This window comes from Heloderma suspectum, chromosome 9, assembly GCF_057233095.1.
Source record: "Heloderma suspectum isolate Gila_16-S chromosome 9, 16-S_ref, whole genome shotgun sequence".
Classification (NCBI taxonomy): Eukaryota; Metazoa; Chordata; class Lepidosauria; order Squamata; family Helodermatidae; genus Heloderma; species Heloderma suspectum.
Genome location: NC_139466.1, coordinates 35,671,774 through 35,687,776, shown reverse-complemented (window position 1 = coordinate 35,687,776; position 16,003 = coordinate 35,671,774). Strand labels below are relative to the sequence as shown.

General features: G+C 46.5%; 1 protein-coding gene across 2 annotated transcripts in view; it reads left to right on the top strand.

The window, feature by feature from the left end:
• The window catches only part of COL4A6 (collagen type IV alpha 6 chain), a 298,701-nt gene that overhangs the window by 271,420 nt on the left and 11,278 nt on the right, over nt 1-16,003 (top strand). For both annotated transcript variants that reach the window (XM_084814107.1, XM_084814108.1), the window contains 10 exons: nt 1,049-1,112; nt 1,862-1,936; nt 3,123-3,230; nt 4,838-4,945; nt 6,428-6,499; nt 7,119-7,244; nt 8,594-8,710; nt 10,652-10,813; nt 12,725-12,823; nt 15,493-15,639. In XM_084814107.1, the coding sequence (XP_084670233.1) occupies nt 1,049-1,112; nt 1,862-1,936; nt 3,123-3,230; nt 4,838-4,945; nt 6,428-6,499; nt 7,119-7,244; nt 8,594-8,710; nt 10,652-10,813; nt 12,725-12,823; nt 15,493-15,639 (1,078 nt within the window). The remainder of the gene's footprint in view (nt 1-1,048; nt 1,113-1,861; nt 1,937-3,122; nt 3,231-4,837; nt 4,946-6,427; nt 6,500-7,118; nt 7,245-8,593; nt 8,711-10,651; nt 10,814-12,724; nt 12,824-15,492; nt 15,640-16,003) is intronic.

The following is a 16,003-nucleotide window of genomic DNA, read 5'->3' as shown; positions in this document are numbered from 1 at the left end:
CCATCTTGTTCTTTGCCTCAAGCAGCAAAATGCCTTGGGCCGGCCCTGCATCCAGTGCAGGTCATGGAGAACATAGAACCCTTCCCATCTGTCTGAAGTGGGTGTTCCCCCACCACAGCCTCTTACTAAAAATAGTATTGGCCATCTTCCTCTCATCTTTTCAGTTTTCTCTTTTGGCAGGTCTCACTTGTGCTAAACCACACTCTACATGTAGAGTATGCTACTGTCAGGGTGGAAACTGAGCCCAGAGAGCCCCAGAGCAGTTCTGGAGGAACAGCCATCTGTGGGAGTGGAGCCAGCTTATCCCTCACAGGCTCAGCACCTGGCAGAGATTCCTTCTTCCGGCATTCCAGAGATAGATAGTGACCCGGGGAGTGAGGGAGTGCGGGAGGGGGGCTTCTTAGACGCTCGACGCAGATGCAAAGAGCGACGAGCAATGGAGGGTGTGGAAAGGAGGTGTAGCACCCATTTGGCACGCAAGCAACGGCCGCCTCCCATGGACCCAAGGGAAAGAGGGAGGATCTCTCCCTAGCCCATAAGTTCTGGGTCTTCAAGTGACTCTCTTTCAAATGGGGATCAACTGCCTGCCTGAAGCGTAGTCCACGCTGCTGTTTCTTTGCTTTAGCCGCTGGTGATTAGCATCTGAAAGAGTCATTAAGCTGTAATGGGATTAAAGCTTTGAAAAGAATTCCCTTTCGTCTGTGTCTTTAGTTGGCTATTGGAATCTACTGAGAGAGGCCACCTAGGCGTTACTGACAGCTACATACTATTAGACCTTCCAGTTTCAGGGAGCTGGGTGTTGGTAATCACTAGGTGCCCTCCACATCTTTTGGACTACAACTCCCAAACTCCCTGCCCATTGGTCTTCCTGGTTGGGGCTGATGGAACTTGTAGTCCAAATCATTTGGAGGGCATCACGTTGCCTAACCCTGACCATAACAGTAGCTAGAGGTAAATCGTACTCAGATCACTGGAGCATCATTGCCTCCTCCAGCACAGGCTGGACTCAATATTACTCATGAACATTAAATGACATTTCCTTCGCCAGGGTGCCGAGGGCGTATCAGGCTCACCTGGGCTCCCAGGGATCATGGGATTGCGTGGTCCAAAGGGTAAGTCACCGAATGCTTGGGGGTTTTTTTCTCCCTTTTTTAAGTGTGCCATTCCCAGATAGCAGATTGCAAAGGGGACAGGGGCTGGGGGGAGAGGTAATGGGGAATGTAAATATTTTGTTTTTATAACCATCACTGGCACTTCATGGAAGCGGCAACTTTTACAGTGAAAGGGTAGTCGCTCTTCTCTCGTGACACTAGGCATCTGGATCACCTAATGCAGCCTTCTCCAACCTGGTGCCCTCCAGATGGGTTGGATTACAACACCCAGTATCCCCCAGCCAGCATGGCTGGCTGAGCGATACTGGATGTTGTAATCCAACCCATCTGGAGGGCGCCAGGTTGGGGAAGGCTGTCTGAATGAAACTGATGGGCCAGATCAAGACAGCCCTAAGCCCTTCTAACGCAACGTGTAATTAACTTGTGGGGTTCCCTGACACAAGACTTGGGAATGGCCGCTAGCCCAGACAATTTCAGGAAGTGCTGGGATGTGTGGACAGCTGCCCCGTGTGGTGTGCAAGTGCAGCTAGGTGGTTGCCCCAAGTTCTGAACAGGTGCTTGTCTTTGCACTGGGTTGGCTTTCTGCAAAGAAGCTATGACCAGAAGTTACATGCAGAACAACAGAAAGACCCATGGGGCTTGCAGCTTCTGTATGAGACTCTGGGAGTGAAGCTTTTTCAGTGGTTTTGTCAGAAATGCTGGTGTACAAGGTAATAAAGTGGGTTGTTTCCCTCCCCATCCCTTTCCAGGTGACCGAGGGGAATCATTTGGAATCCCAGGTGGCGTTGGAGCTAAAGGAGAAGCAGGAGACCGTGGCCGTCCAGGTAAATGACAGATGGTGATTCTTATAAGGTTCCTGGAAGGGAAGTGTCCCAGGCTTTATACAGAATTACTTTAATACAGTACTAAACAAGAGCCCACACTCTTTTGAGTTTTAAGATAAAAGATAGCCTTGGCATTGGCCACTATCTTTCAAATGGCAATGTAGTCAGAGTCCCTGATAGCATGGACCAAGTGTTAGGTCCCTGATAGCATGGACCAAGTGTTAGTATGCAGACATGAGGAACTTGCTAAATATAGTATCCCATAGCACAAGGCTGTATCTTAATGGTAGAATCCATGCTTTGCATGTAGAAGGTCCCAGGTTCAGTCTCTGGCATTTCCAGATAAAAAGGTAGTAAGTTGGGCAAGACCCCAGGCTAAGACTCAAGAGCAGGGCTCCCAAACCTTTTTGGATCAGTGGGCACATTTGGGATTTTGAGAGAGTGTCAAAGGTGCTCTCACAAAATGGCTGTCATGTAGGAGCACTCATAACGTGGCTGCTGTGGTGGGCATGGCCAGTCACAAACATGCTCATTTCCCAGAAGGCAAACTGGTGAGACCAAGACCTGGTTCACATGTAATGGCAGCAAAACATGGTTTAATCAACCCATGATTTGCTGGGGATGAGCAGAGTGCACAAGCCGCTTCCAGTTGCAGAACAACCTACAAATGCCCCATTCATAGCTTGTTAGTGTGATGTCCGAACCCAGACATTTTGGGTTGTTTGTAGATTGAACCACCCAAAGTTAACCTACAATTTGTTTTTAGGTTAACTTTGGGTTGTTTAACCTACATTGCATAAGAACCTAAGTACAAGGTAGAGATAGGGCCTGAGCTCCAAAACACAGAAGCATTCCTTTGAACCAAAAAAAAGATGGTATGGGAGAGCAGCACTTCGCTTTGCAGCATGCCAGTGAAAAAACAATTCATTAAAAGGACTTAAGTAATGAAATAAAAATCAGGAGGGGCAGGAAGCCTTGTGGGTCTAAGAGGTGTCCATGGTGCCCACAGAGACCCCAGCTCCGGAGACCGGCTACCACGCAGGGCAGTCATCACTGGGCTCAATGGACCAACAGTCTGACTTGGCATAAGAAAGTCACATAAGCTGTCCCATTAGGAAGCAGATGAATGAATTGTCCTGGGAAATCTGTGTTTGACATAACACAATTTTTTGTGTGATCTTTTGAGGTGCAAGAGGCCTTGAAGGACCAAAGGGGGAGCCAGGATACCTTGGAATTGTTGGGCAGAATGGACAGAAAGGTGTGCCAGGAAACCCTGGCCAAGACGGACCACCAGGTACCTAAACCATTTGGGGGGTCATTAACTAATCAACAGATTTTTTTTCTTTACAATATTCATATACCGTTCCACATCAAAAGATTTCAGAGTGGTGATGCATAGAGAAACTCCCCTCCTGCTCCCCCCCGCCCCCAAATCCAAGGTCTTTTTAATTAATGTTTTATTGTAAAATTTCAGTGAAACAAAAGAGAGGAAAGAGAAAAAATTGTAGCTACATGGATTTGAATATATGAGTTTCGTGTGTGTGTGTGTGTGATATGTATACACACATATGTGAATGAAAATGCAACTTTCTAAGAATTATACATATGCTTCAACAAAAGCAGACCAAATATCCCTATAAGTATCCATTTGCAAGTGCTATCTATATACTTCCCATTCAAATGTTGAAAGCATTGTTAGGTCCTCAATCCACTGTATTACAGGAGATGAGTGTTTCTCCTTCCAATGTTGTAATATCAGTCTTCTAGCTGTCAAAAGGGCGCTGAGAAATAACGCACTGTCTCATTTGTGCTGACTGTGCATTAACTTCCAGGAGCAGGTAGATAATTTAAGAGGACGTGTACATCAGTAAATATAAAAGAGTATTCCAATATAACCTCTGCCCAAAAAGGGGCAGCTGTTGGGCCTTGCCAAAACATATGGTTAAAAAAAAGCATTAGCTGTGTTATACCTCCAGCAATTAGCCAACTTAGACAAACCCTTATCCAAGGTCTTTATAAGAGATATTTGTTGTGGATTCATCTGGTCCACCTTTTGCCTGAACATCACACCAACGCACAAGAAGAGATTATTCTCCTGCCATTGCGGAGATATTACTTGAAGCAGAGCCCAAGAGAGATGGCAAAACGATGGCCTTCACCTTTACTGTTACTATTGTTCATTTAAAACATTATTTTAAAATCCACCTTGGAAAAATAACATAAATTATTGGAAATAATTGTGGTAGTCTGTGTAATGTGTGATGAGAGAAGTTTTCGCTTTCAGTGAATAGATTGTCTACTTACGGATCACCTAGTGCACCAGCTCAGTTGAAACTTGAAGTGGATGACCCCTTAATAACTGGAGTTGACCCCACATTTATCTAGCGTCTCTCGTTCAGATTTGTCTGCTGTGGCCAGGGTATTGTCTGAAAGCATGTTGAAGCTTAAGTAGGTTTGGGTTTGGTCAGTGCCTGGATGGGAGACCGCTTGGAGATCCCTTGTATGACATGGAGAAAGGTAGGATTAGAGATATGGAAAAAACAGAAAAAATGGGGGAAACCGGGAAAAATTGGAAGGAAAAACATTTTTCCAAATATAAAAAAGAAAAAACCTGGAAAGAAACAGGTTTGTTTTTTTGCAGGGGCATTTTTCTGTATTCTCCCCATCTTTCTGGGTTTTTTCCCTCTAGCACTTCACATCTCTATGCAGGACATAAATGTGATTATGTTGTATTGCGCTGACAGCCTCATCCTAAGCTTGTTTTCTTGGAAGTCCAACCCGCGGGAGGTTTTAAACTTCATAGGTCAGGTATTTGTGCCGCAACTTTAGGTGGCTGGTGCCCAATCTTAAATTACTTTGTTGCATCTTTCTCCCACACACCCCTTCCCCATCTCTGCCCAGGTCTCCCTACAATTGGTGGTTCAAGAGGCAACCCAGGTCTTCCGGGCAGGCCTGGGCAACGTGGCTCCCCAGGATTTCCTGGGCTTCCTGGCATTGCAGGGCTAAAAGGTTTGGCTTTATTTATCTATTTGTGAGAGGCACTCACATTGCTGGCATGGGCTAGAGGAGCAAACTAGTTTGGCGAATGCCGCTTTTCCAAATTGGCCAGGTTATAGCAATGGCCAGTGTAGCTGTAGGGCTGCTGGGAGTGGGGGTGGCAGTTGGGAGCTGGAAGCTCCTGGTGAAAGCAGGGGGTGCCTCTGTCCACATTGTGCAAGCATGGAGTGTCAGTTGAGCAGTGAATCCGCTCCAGGTTTCAGTCAGAACCAGTCAGGACGCTAAAGGACCTAGCCAAGGTGCTGACAGCTGTCTCCAAAGTGGGTTCTGCACCTTGGATAGCTCCTCTAGAGTTCTGACTGGTTCTGACTGAAACCCAGAGTGGATTCAGTGTCTACTGACATTAGAGCCACCAGTCTCCGCTGAAGGCTGGACTTCAGGGACAAAGTCTGGGTGCCCCACATCCCAGGGGGCCATCATATGACCATCCAGAGAGCAGCAGGTAGCAATAAACAGGCCTGGCATTCATGACTGGGGCCATCTTATAGTCAGGAGGGCCAACTATGCATGTACACGGCTACAGATGCTCAGCTGATTATTTTTGTACCTTAAATTCTCCTTTTCTACAACAAGGGAGGTTCTTAACCCTGAGCATATGTGTTTAGCATCAGGGAAGCAGAAGTAAATTCCTTTTTGTTCCTATAGGCTTGATGGTGCTTTGATTTATGTGAGTTTAAAATGTGGAACTGCACATGCTCGTAGTATGTCCTTTTTTAGCAGGGTTCACCAACTACTTGTTCGTTTGTTTCTCACTCTAATGTATCAGGAATATAGAAGCAGTTATAAGCCAATTTTAGAGGACAGGGTGGAGGACAAGGAATGTTAGTTGTGTGCTTCTCACTTGAAGTAATACACAAGGACATCCAAAGGAGCCCCCCTGTAAGACCATTAAAGGCACAATCCTGTAGGTGTTTGGACAGAAAAAAGTCCTACAATAGCCAGCATTCCCCAGCCAGCCATGCTGGGAGTTGTAGGGCTTTTCTCTGTCTGAACATGCATAGGATTGCACCCTAAGTCCAGGGTCTAAAATTACCTAGCTGTGCCATCGGCAGTGCATGATGGCAAGCCAGATTGAGGCCTTTTTGGCAGTGGCCCCCAGATAATGGATTCCTGTCCCAGGGAAGATCTGTTCCACTTCCTCACTTCAGGTTTTTAGACTGTTAGTTACAAAAGGGCTCTGGGCTTGTTTTGAGGAAACCTTTATTTGGCATTCATTTTTGGGCTGTTCTTTTACTATTCATTATTTTCATGCAGTATTACATTTCATGACTGCCTTAATTTGTGTCTTTAAAGTTCACCTTGTGAGCTTCCCTATAGGCCCTTCAGGCTAAATGGCGAGGTAAAAACATTTGCATAAAATGAATACTCTGCCTTGCTTCCTACATCTCTGTCGCCATCTGTTACTCAACCCGGCCTGCTCATATGTTTCTACAGGGTTCCCTGGCTCTCCAGGTTTGACTGGCTTAAATGGCTTACCGGGCACAAAGGGATTTCCTGGAACACCAGGTAATTCGAAGCTTTGTAGGAAAATACCTAATTATGGTGGCCATTCCCTAGACCACCTGGAGATTTTTTAGCCACTATAAATCTTACTGTTCATTTCTATAGGTCAGGGATCCAGAACCTCTGGTCCTCCTGGGGTCTCACTCTGGCCCTTTGGGGTTCCCCAGAAGACCCCAACTCCTTTCCTCCCAAGCACCAATTGTTTGGTGGTTTCCTGGCTTGTGTGCAGGTTTTCCCCCATTCCTGAAATGCCTCCCTTTACTGGCAGTAAGTGCTTTATGCTAAAATATGCTGGTGTTTTTGGTCCCATCCCTTTTGCCTTTGGAATTCAACCCTCAGGCTGAAAGAGGTTCAACACCCCAGTGTTGGCGTATTTGCCCTGTCCCCACCATGTTCCCAAATCACTAAATATCAGAGCAAGAGCTTCTACTTTAGCCCCTCAGGAATTCTGTTCCCCACGGCTGTTTGTGGTTCATCTATGGCCATCTGTTCTTGAGTGGGTCCCAGAGCTGGCTACTGTGACTCCAGCACAAGAGGGAATGAGTGATGCATCTTCCCGTCTGGGCACTTCGAATGGTATTTAACAGGCTCCTTTGTTGTTCCACTTCCATCCATTCATTAGGCCCAAGCGAAAATGGACTTCCAGGCCCTGCAGGGCTGCCAGGTGCCAAAGGAGAGCCGGGTGTCCCAGGTTTCCAGTTTGGACCTCCAGGGTTTCCTGGACAGAAGGGACCTGCGGGAGATGCAGGTAAACAAGAGCAGTGGTAAGAGAGAAAGAGCTAGTAGAGCATTGTCCAGAGCTGGTGTAGTGAAGCAGCCAGGAGGCTGATCTACAGATTGGGAAGTCCCTTGTTCGAAGCTCACGTCTGCTGTGAACTCACTTGGTGGCCAAAGGTAGGGGGTATACAGGCACTGACCTACCTTATAGAGTTGTTGTGCAAGGATTAGGAATACAGAATGAATATGAAGGACTTCAGACACTCAACAGAGATATAGAAATGCTGTATTACTTAGTAGTAACATTAGTATTAATAACATGCCTGCTTTTGTATCTGGGACTGGAAAGGTTTGCCTCTTAGATCACATTGGAAGGCGATTGGGGGAGGTGGAGAGAATGGTGTGATGTCTGAACTGAGACTTAGTAAGTGACAAGTGGGACAAAATCTTACTGTGTGGAGCACAGCTGTTCGGGGGCCAGCATCCCAGCCAGCCATGTCTGCTTCCAGGAGTCTCCATTCCATTCTCCCTCCCCTCTCCCACTTTTCAGGGGGGGTTCCCCCAAAGGACACCCAGCATGCTGAGTCCCCATTGGGCTGTTTTTGGGAGCGAGTTGCCCCATTTGATACAGTGGTGGAATCAGGTTAGGACTTTAGGGCAGATGTCCACTTAGCAGAAGGGCCCTCAAATGCAGCAGGGGCTGGCCCACCACATTTTGATGTTGTTGTTGTTGTTGTCATCGTCATTGTCATCATCTACATTGCTATACTGCCCAATAGCCAAAGCTCTCTCAGCAGTTTCCAAAAGACTAAAACCGTAAGGGTGCAATCCTGTGGGGTGTGCCCTAAATGATGGTAAGCCCCCCAAACTCGAGGCTTATGGTCATCCTAGGCAGGGCAGGAGGAGTGGCAGAGGCAATTTTCACCTTCCCATCCTCCCACCCTGCATTTTTTGTCTAGCTGTGGGCTTTCCTGCCCTCTCCGATCTCCGCCCCACCCAATAGAACACACTCTTTTCTTCCTCTCCGAGGTCGCTTTCCTGCACAAATTCAGCCAAATTTGCACAAAATGCTCAGAAATTTGCACAAATTGCAGAACCTGCGGGGAAAAAAATGCACAGAAAATCTCCCCAGAGTTCTGGGAGAAGCTCACAAATGCAGAGCAAGTCGTACACACCACGGAACTCTGTCCCATCAAAAAAACAACAACGGACATCCCTATTTCTCAGTAGTCTCATTTTGGCTACATAGCCATCACAATGCAACACTTGACTTCACTCTTACAGTAAGTGAGTGAGGTGCCATGGTGGACTTTCTTCCAGCTGGGCTGCTTCTGAGCGAGCAAAGAACCCTCCAGTGTATGTTCTTTCCTGTCATTCTAGGTCGTCCTGGAGCTTTAGGTCGTCCTGGTTTGCAAGGGCCTCCTGGCACCTTTCTTCCATCAATGGTTCCTGGGAGACCAGGTGACACTGGGCGACCTGGAGAGGATGGTAGACCAGGTATGGAGTTGGGGAGTTTACTGGTGGGCTTTCACAGTAACGCTGAAAGGGGTCTCATTAATTGGGTACCCACAAAGCCATCAAAGGGGAATAACCTGGAAGGAGCTGTGGCTACAGCTGAGGAACAGAGCCTCCCAATGCCTGGAATCTCTGATCAGGATAATGCATGCAAATTAGGTTGCCTGCATTTTCCTTGCCTATCAACAATCTGCAGAATATGCCTGCGGGAGGTCTATGTTATGCATTGTGACTCTTAAACTGAGGTTAGGGTTGAACAGAAATTCAAGTAACACCCTCCCCAATTATAACAAATGTTGCATGCTAATGGTGCTTAATATATTTTGCAGCTCTTCCTTAGGATCAAACCAGATGGGATCAGGGCAGCCATGTTTGATTATTCATGTGTCAGGCAGAGAGGTGGAGGGATCTACTTTGGAGTGAAAATGCCACCCATCCCATTTACTGCTCCTTCTTAAGCACATCCTGGGAGGAGAAGGGGTGTTGGTTTAGTGATCTGAGGATGAAATTATGTGAAAGTTTGTTTGGGGGTAGGGGGGTTTACTATGATATGGTCCCAGCAATCCTTACTTTTAAATTGCTTTTATTTTTCAAAAATTTCTTAGCAGCCACCACCTAGCCAACGTAGTATCATTCTGGGGCATTCTGAGAGAGAAAAATGGCTGCCATCACAAACACACAGAGACACAAACACACAGACACACACACACACACACCAGCTAAATTCAGCAGACCTGAGTTTCCGCTGTCATCCAATTTTATGCTGAATGTTCTCAGAACTTTCCTCTTAGCAATACTTTTCACACAAACACGGATATACAGGTGGGGAGGGGAGCGAAAGCCTCCTTCTAAAGCCCATCTCCCCATCCCCACACTCTTGTCTCTTCCCCAGCCTGTGAGGTCGCTGCCCCTGCCCTAGACCCTACTGCATCTAAACCCTAAGTACATGAAACTCAAACAACTGCATATTTTCCCTTGTTTATTCTTTTTCCGTTTCCTTCCCCTTCCTCTGCAGTATGCTTTGGGTCCATTTTTAAATTATAAATCCCCATTCTTTGTAAACCCCATGTATGTAGAAGGTACTATATAAAAATATATACTTATAGACAGGGGCCAGCTCTACCATTAGGCAGAGTGAGGTGGTCACCTCAGGCAGCAGATGCTGGGAGGCGGCAGCAAGGCATTGGAGGAGAAGAGCTGTGTGTCACGCAGCCTGCCCTGTGCACCCTAAGCTCCCCAGCTGCCTTCAGGTGCAGTGGAGAATGTTATCCCATCCTCAGTACTGAAGTAAGATTCAAGGTGTACATGGAATGGGAGGAGCGCCATTTTCTTCTTCGCCTCAGGCAGAAAAATGTCTGATTATAGATAGATGCATACCGTGGAGGCTAGTGGCTCTGATGTCGGGGGGACTGTGAATCTGCTCTGGGTTTCAGGCAGAACTCTAAAGGAGCTATCCAAGATACTGAACCTATTGGGGTGGGTGGGTTCAGCACCTTGGATAGCTCCTTTAGAGTTCTGAGTGGTTCTGATTGAAATCCAGAGTGGATTCACAGCCCCATGGATATCGGAGTCACCAGCCCCTGCTTGATACAAACTCACACTCTCACTCTCTCCGTGTCTCTGCTGGAGTAGTTTATTGCTGTTTAATCGGAATATTATGGCAAAGAGAGAAGATCCATAGGCAGCAGGATGTGCTGGATGCTGTCATGCCATCCTTTTTGGTTTCTGAGATTTCAGGAGCCAGTGCCTGTAACGTCTTCTAGTTGGGCATTGTCCTGCAGCCTTTGGACAACAGTCTCGGAGTATCTGCTGCAAGCCATTCTTGTCAATCTAGGGCAGGATGAGATGAGAATGCTGTGGTCTATAAGGATGTGCCGAGTGTCTTGATTATGAGCTCTGTTTGCTTGCTCCCATTTGTCCCAGGCCCCCAAGGCCCCCCTGGGCCACCAGGACCACCGGGCCCGGCCTCCAATCAAGGTGATAGTGGTGCGCCTGGCTTCCCCGGTTCTCCTGGTTTCCGAGGCCTCAAAGGGGACATGGGCATCCCTGGGCTAGGCGGAGTCCCAGGAACATCAGGATTCAAAGGTAGGACCCTCTGTTAATTTTAATATTCTTTTTAAGCTACCTCTGGTGGCATAAAATGGTCTCTCTTTCAAATCATCAACACTCTCAAATTAGCTGTGATGGGTACAAAATCAATTTCAGCAGCATGACAGTGGTAGCAAAAAAGCTGCATGTTCAGATTAGAACGAGATGTGTGGAGAGCGGACATCTTGTTTAAAATAGAAAAATGTGGCTTTTTGCCACTGCTGAAAATTGTTGGGGTGATGGTGGAAATTTTGGGGCAGCGGAGGCTGCAAAAATGGACAGCCCGTCCCCCCGAATGCGGCCCGTAGGTTGCCCACCCTTGTCCTGAGTGGAAGAGGGAAACATCTTCTGTGAGTTCCTGTTGAACTATGTAAAAGTAAACACTTTTAAGAAGCTCTCAGGGTTGGGGAATCTAATCCTGCGTCTGTCAGTCAGTAGGACATTCTGCCACGCAATTCAATAGAAACTTCCATCTCTTGCTTTTGGTTGGGTGCTAATGGGACAGCTGTGTTTTATACTAGGCTGGGATGGATGGATGGATGGATGGATGGATGGATGGATGGATGGATGGATTTATTAACTGCCTTTCTGTAATGCCCAATAGCTAGAGCTCTCTAGGCAGTTCACAAAATAAGGTTAAGAACATAAAATAAAGAAATAACATAAAACATAATGTAAAATCTAGAACAGATTAAAACCAACCACAGAATAAAACCAAGGTGAAACTAACAGCATACAACAACAACAATAACAGTGGAAGGATCTAGAAACACATTTTCAAAAGTGAAAGATGTGGAGAGCCCCTAGATAGCATCTTGGGGCGGGGGGTAGGATATTTCAGATTCTTGTGTCCGAGGTCGGAGTCAGTGCTCTGACCTTGAAACCAGGAGTCCGTGCTCCCCGCCTTCCCCTCGCAGCCAGCATGGAGAGAGCCGTGCTGGCTGCCTTTTCGAGGTTGCAAAAGCAACTTCGGCAGGAAGGTAAAGGGGGCATTCCCATGGGCGGGGAGGGAGGGGACTGGGGAGACTGCCATAGGAGGAATCCTCCAACCTCCTCAGCCTCCTTCCCTCCCCTTCCCTGATGCCTCAGCTAGATGGGCAAAAAAGCCCATCTAGCTGAAATGCACAGTGGGAGCAGCATGGAGGCAAAGATTGCCTCTGCCGTTCCTCTCACTCTGCATTGGATGGCCGTAAGTCTCCGAGTTCGGAGGCTTGCAGCAATCCCCATAGGATTGCACCCTAAAAAGCCTGGTGAATAAAAAAGTCTCCTCTTGGCACTGAGAAGACCACAGCCTAGGTGCCAAGCAAGCCTCTTCGGGAACCGCATTCCATAACCCGGTTGTCACCACTGAAAAGGCCTTGAGACAGATGTTTTCTAGGATCACATTTTGTAGCAAACTTTGAAACTTTGGGAAAGGCGACGCTGTCTCCAAAAGAGCAGAGCTCACTATGGTAAAAAAAAAGAGAGCAACTCCTACTGCTTTTCAGTATGAAATCCCTGTCTATTTGCAAAATAAGGGCACACTTCTTAGACTACTTGAGCAAGTACATTCCATCGCCCAGTCAAGTGAGTATATTCCCCTACTCTGATGAGATTGTTTCTGAGTAACTTGGTCAAGACATCTGTTTCCTTGGGAAGGAAGGGGTTTGGGAGAGGCAAATTCTCTTTTGGGAAACACCAGTAGGGAGTTTGCTTCACCTTTCCTTGTCAGAAAGAACACTTAGAGGAACTTTGAAACTAAGAAGTGGTACCTGGTGCTTTTCCTTTTGTTCTGTTTCTTTTTGGATTAGAAGACTGAGGGCAGGGACTGTCTTACATTAATATTTGTAAACCTTTTTTGGGGTGAAGATTGGGGTAAAAATACTTGAAATAAATAAACATAAATATATTATACTGGTCTCTTCTCAGGCTTCAGAGGTGACCCAGGCTTCATGGGGATGCCAGGTAAAGATGGCCCGCCAGGTGATCCTGGCTTCCCTGGCCCAAAAGGTGGAAAAGGACGTCAAGGTAAGCAAATCATGGGACATGCGCTAAACTTTGGGAATGGACCAATATGTGGAAGAAGAGAGGGTGTTGTATATTATCTACTAAACTGTCCATTATTTCATGAGCCAACCATTCGATTTCTGTTTTTTTAGAGCCCTTTGTTGAGCTTTCGGATTTATTTATTTATTGATTGATTGATTGATTGATTGATTGCATTTATACCCCGCCTTTTTTCCTCTTGCAAGGAACCCAAGGCGGCTTACATTATCCTCCTCCTCTCCATTTTATCCTCACAACAACCCAGTGAGGTGGGTTGGGCTGAGAGTGTGTGACTGGCCCAAAGTCACCCAGTGAGCTTCCATGGCCGAGTGGGGACTAGAACCCGGATCTCCCAGCTCCTAGCCCAACACTCTTGCCACTACACCACTTGCTTAGATTTGCTTTCTATTAGCAGATCAAGTGAGACCTACAACAAAATGTTGCTGCATGCAGTGGTCCTGTTCAGGTTTCCAGCCAGGCCTTTTTCTAGAATGGTCCGTTCTATTTTTCCTCCCAGTTTTCCAATCCCCCTCCCCCCAACAGTCAGTCAGGCTGGGATAGACTATATTTATTTAGCTATATTTCTGAATTGTTTACCTTAAAAGAAATTTCCTTATTTACTCTTTTTGCAGCTCCCCAAAATTGATATAAACTTGTCTATTTCAATTGCCATTTCCTGTAGCAATAATCTGATTTAACTGCTGTGTTTTATTCTAGCTGACAGATACCTTGGTCTTTCCATCACTGTGTCCAAATGATTCTGTGTTGTTGTTTTTCAGTTGAATGTAATTTCTTATTTTTAACCTATATTTTGATACGCTGTGGTTATAAACAATAAACTTGAGAAGGAGAATGTGGGTCATATGTGTAAATGCGCATCTCATATCCTTTATTTAATCTTACCTGAGCATTTTGTTGATTTTTAGCTGCACATCATCACCACTTTCTTCCCTCTAAAAGCTGAGCAAAGTACAAGACTATGTAATATATTTGGAATCTGCCATTAGTTATATAAAAACAGGCAGAATGTATTATTCTAAATAGAGAACTAATAAATTGTGAATTTATTATTATTTATTTATTTAAAATATATCCCAGGTTTCAACTGAATATCGCTCAAGGTATGATAACCTGAAAATCCATCAAAATGCAAACTAAAACGTATCAAGTAAACAGCACTAAAAAGCAAAAGTAGCAGTAATTATATTTGTGAGCAGCAGAAAACATCTGGTTAAAATCAGCCAACTGATAGGCTGAAAGACATCCAAAAAAGAAACATTTTTCCTCCAGAATGCCATCAAAGACAGGATGAGGCCAATCCCCTGAAGGAAAGAATTCCAGAGTTCTACACCTTCTCCATCCTACTCTGTTGCTTTGTCATAAATCATCTCATTATCGTTATATACCAGCCTTCCCCAACCTGGTGTCCTCCAGATATTTTGGACTTCAGCTCCCATCAGCCCCACAGGCAGTATGGCCAATGGTCAGGGAATCCGGGGAGTTACAGACTCCAAAACATCTGGAGGACCCCAGGTTGTAGGAGGCTGATATATACAAATAGTAAACCCAGTTCTACGAGCATGGATGCTTATGTAACCAAAATGGTACCATCCAGGCACTTGAGGGAGGTATCACTGAGCTCAGCATAACCCCAAGATGTGCAGAAGTACAAAAAAAGGGGAGGGGGAGCCCAAAACAGGCCAACGATGACTGAGCATGCTCAGTGGTCTTGGAATGTTGACTGAGTGTTGCAGGATGGGAGGGGATGGAAAAACAGAGGGGAGGGGAGGTGGATTGCAGTGTCCTGAAAAGGAACCCTCCATGCAGCAATATTTTGCTGAAGTTCCCACTTGTCGTCATCATCATCCTCCACCCTCCCCCCCAATTATGGGTAGAACAATCCAAGGTTGTAATCAGGGCTGTGGGCAAATTGCCTCTCGAAATTCTCCATCTTATTAGTGGGCAAAGAAATTCGGGGGGACAATTTCACCAAATTTCTCCAGGGGAAGGAGAAATTTCCAGTTTCTCAGAGGTGGTAGCACGACCTTTCTTTTTTCCTCTGGGTTTTTGCTTTTTGTGTTGCCACTGCAAGTGGCAACAGCAGCAAATGTGTCAGCAGCCTACTCACTATTTTGCATCTTTGACCATGCCCCATACCTAGTGTCATTCAAGAGCATTGCAGGTGGGGGTTTTCTTTCTGTTATCCATCTCTCCATTGCTCTGCAGCCTCCCAGGCTGCCTGCTCTTGCTGATCAGAAAAAGCCCTGTGGGACGAATGACCTCAAGATGTCTTCCCCACCTTCCCCTTGGCTTCCTGCACTAATTGAAGTGCGGGAAGCCAAGGAGGCTGCAGGCAGCTGAATAGGTGGTTGTATTACGGAAGGTAGGACACTCCAACACCCTGCTCGGCCACCTCATAAGTAAGAACCCTGAACCCAGCCCATGAGAATTTCTCCAAAACATTCTTCTCCTTTGAATTTATTTTCGAAAGCCATTTCTTTTCTATCAAATTGAACGAGAATGTTGGGGGGGGGGAAATGTGGGAGAACTTTTCAGCACACCACTAGTTGTAATGGACTTGGGGAATTTCTGACCTCTGCTTGTCGGTATCATGCCTTCTTTCCTGGTCATTCTCTGTCTGCTACATGCAGGTTTCCCGGGGCTGCAAGGGAATCCAGGCCGGACACAGAAACCGGAAGAAATCCAGGTTCCCCCGGGCTTACCTGGACTGCCTGGCATTGATGGCATCCCTGGTTTGAATGGAGACCCTGGCTTCCAGGGGCTAGCTGGACACCAAGGTAAACCAAGCTCCGTGCGTGAACAGCTTCATACACAGAGGAACGGAAGGCTGGGCCTCTGTATTTAGAGGCAGCTCTCTGAAGAAATTCTCTGAAGAGTTCTTGGAGGATGGATATAATCGATGGTTGTTAGCCAAGACAGCTGACTAGAACCTCCAGCTTCTGCAGCAGCGTACCTAGTTCGTCAGAATACTAGTTTGTCAGGGGCCACAGTAGGGAAGGTCTGTGGCCTTCGCAGTGCGGCTCAAGGTTTTAGTCCTTCGCCGAGTCTCCCTTCTCACTGCCATTGACTCCAGCTGCCCTTGCTCCTCCTCCTCCCGTAACATCACTACCACTTGCTTGCTTGCCAGGCGGAGAGCCAGTG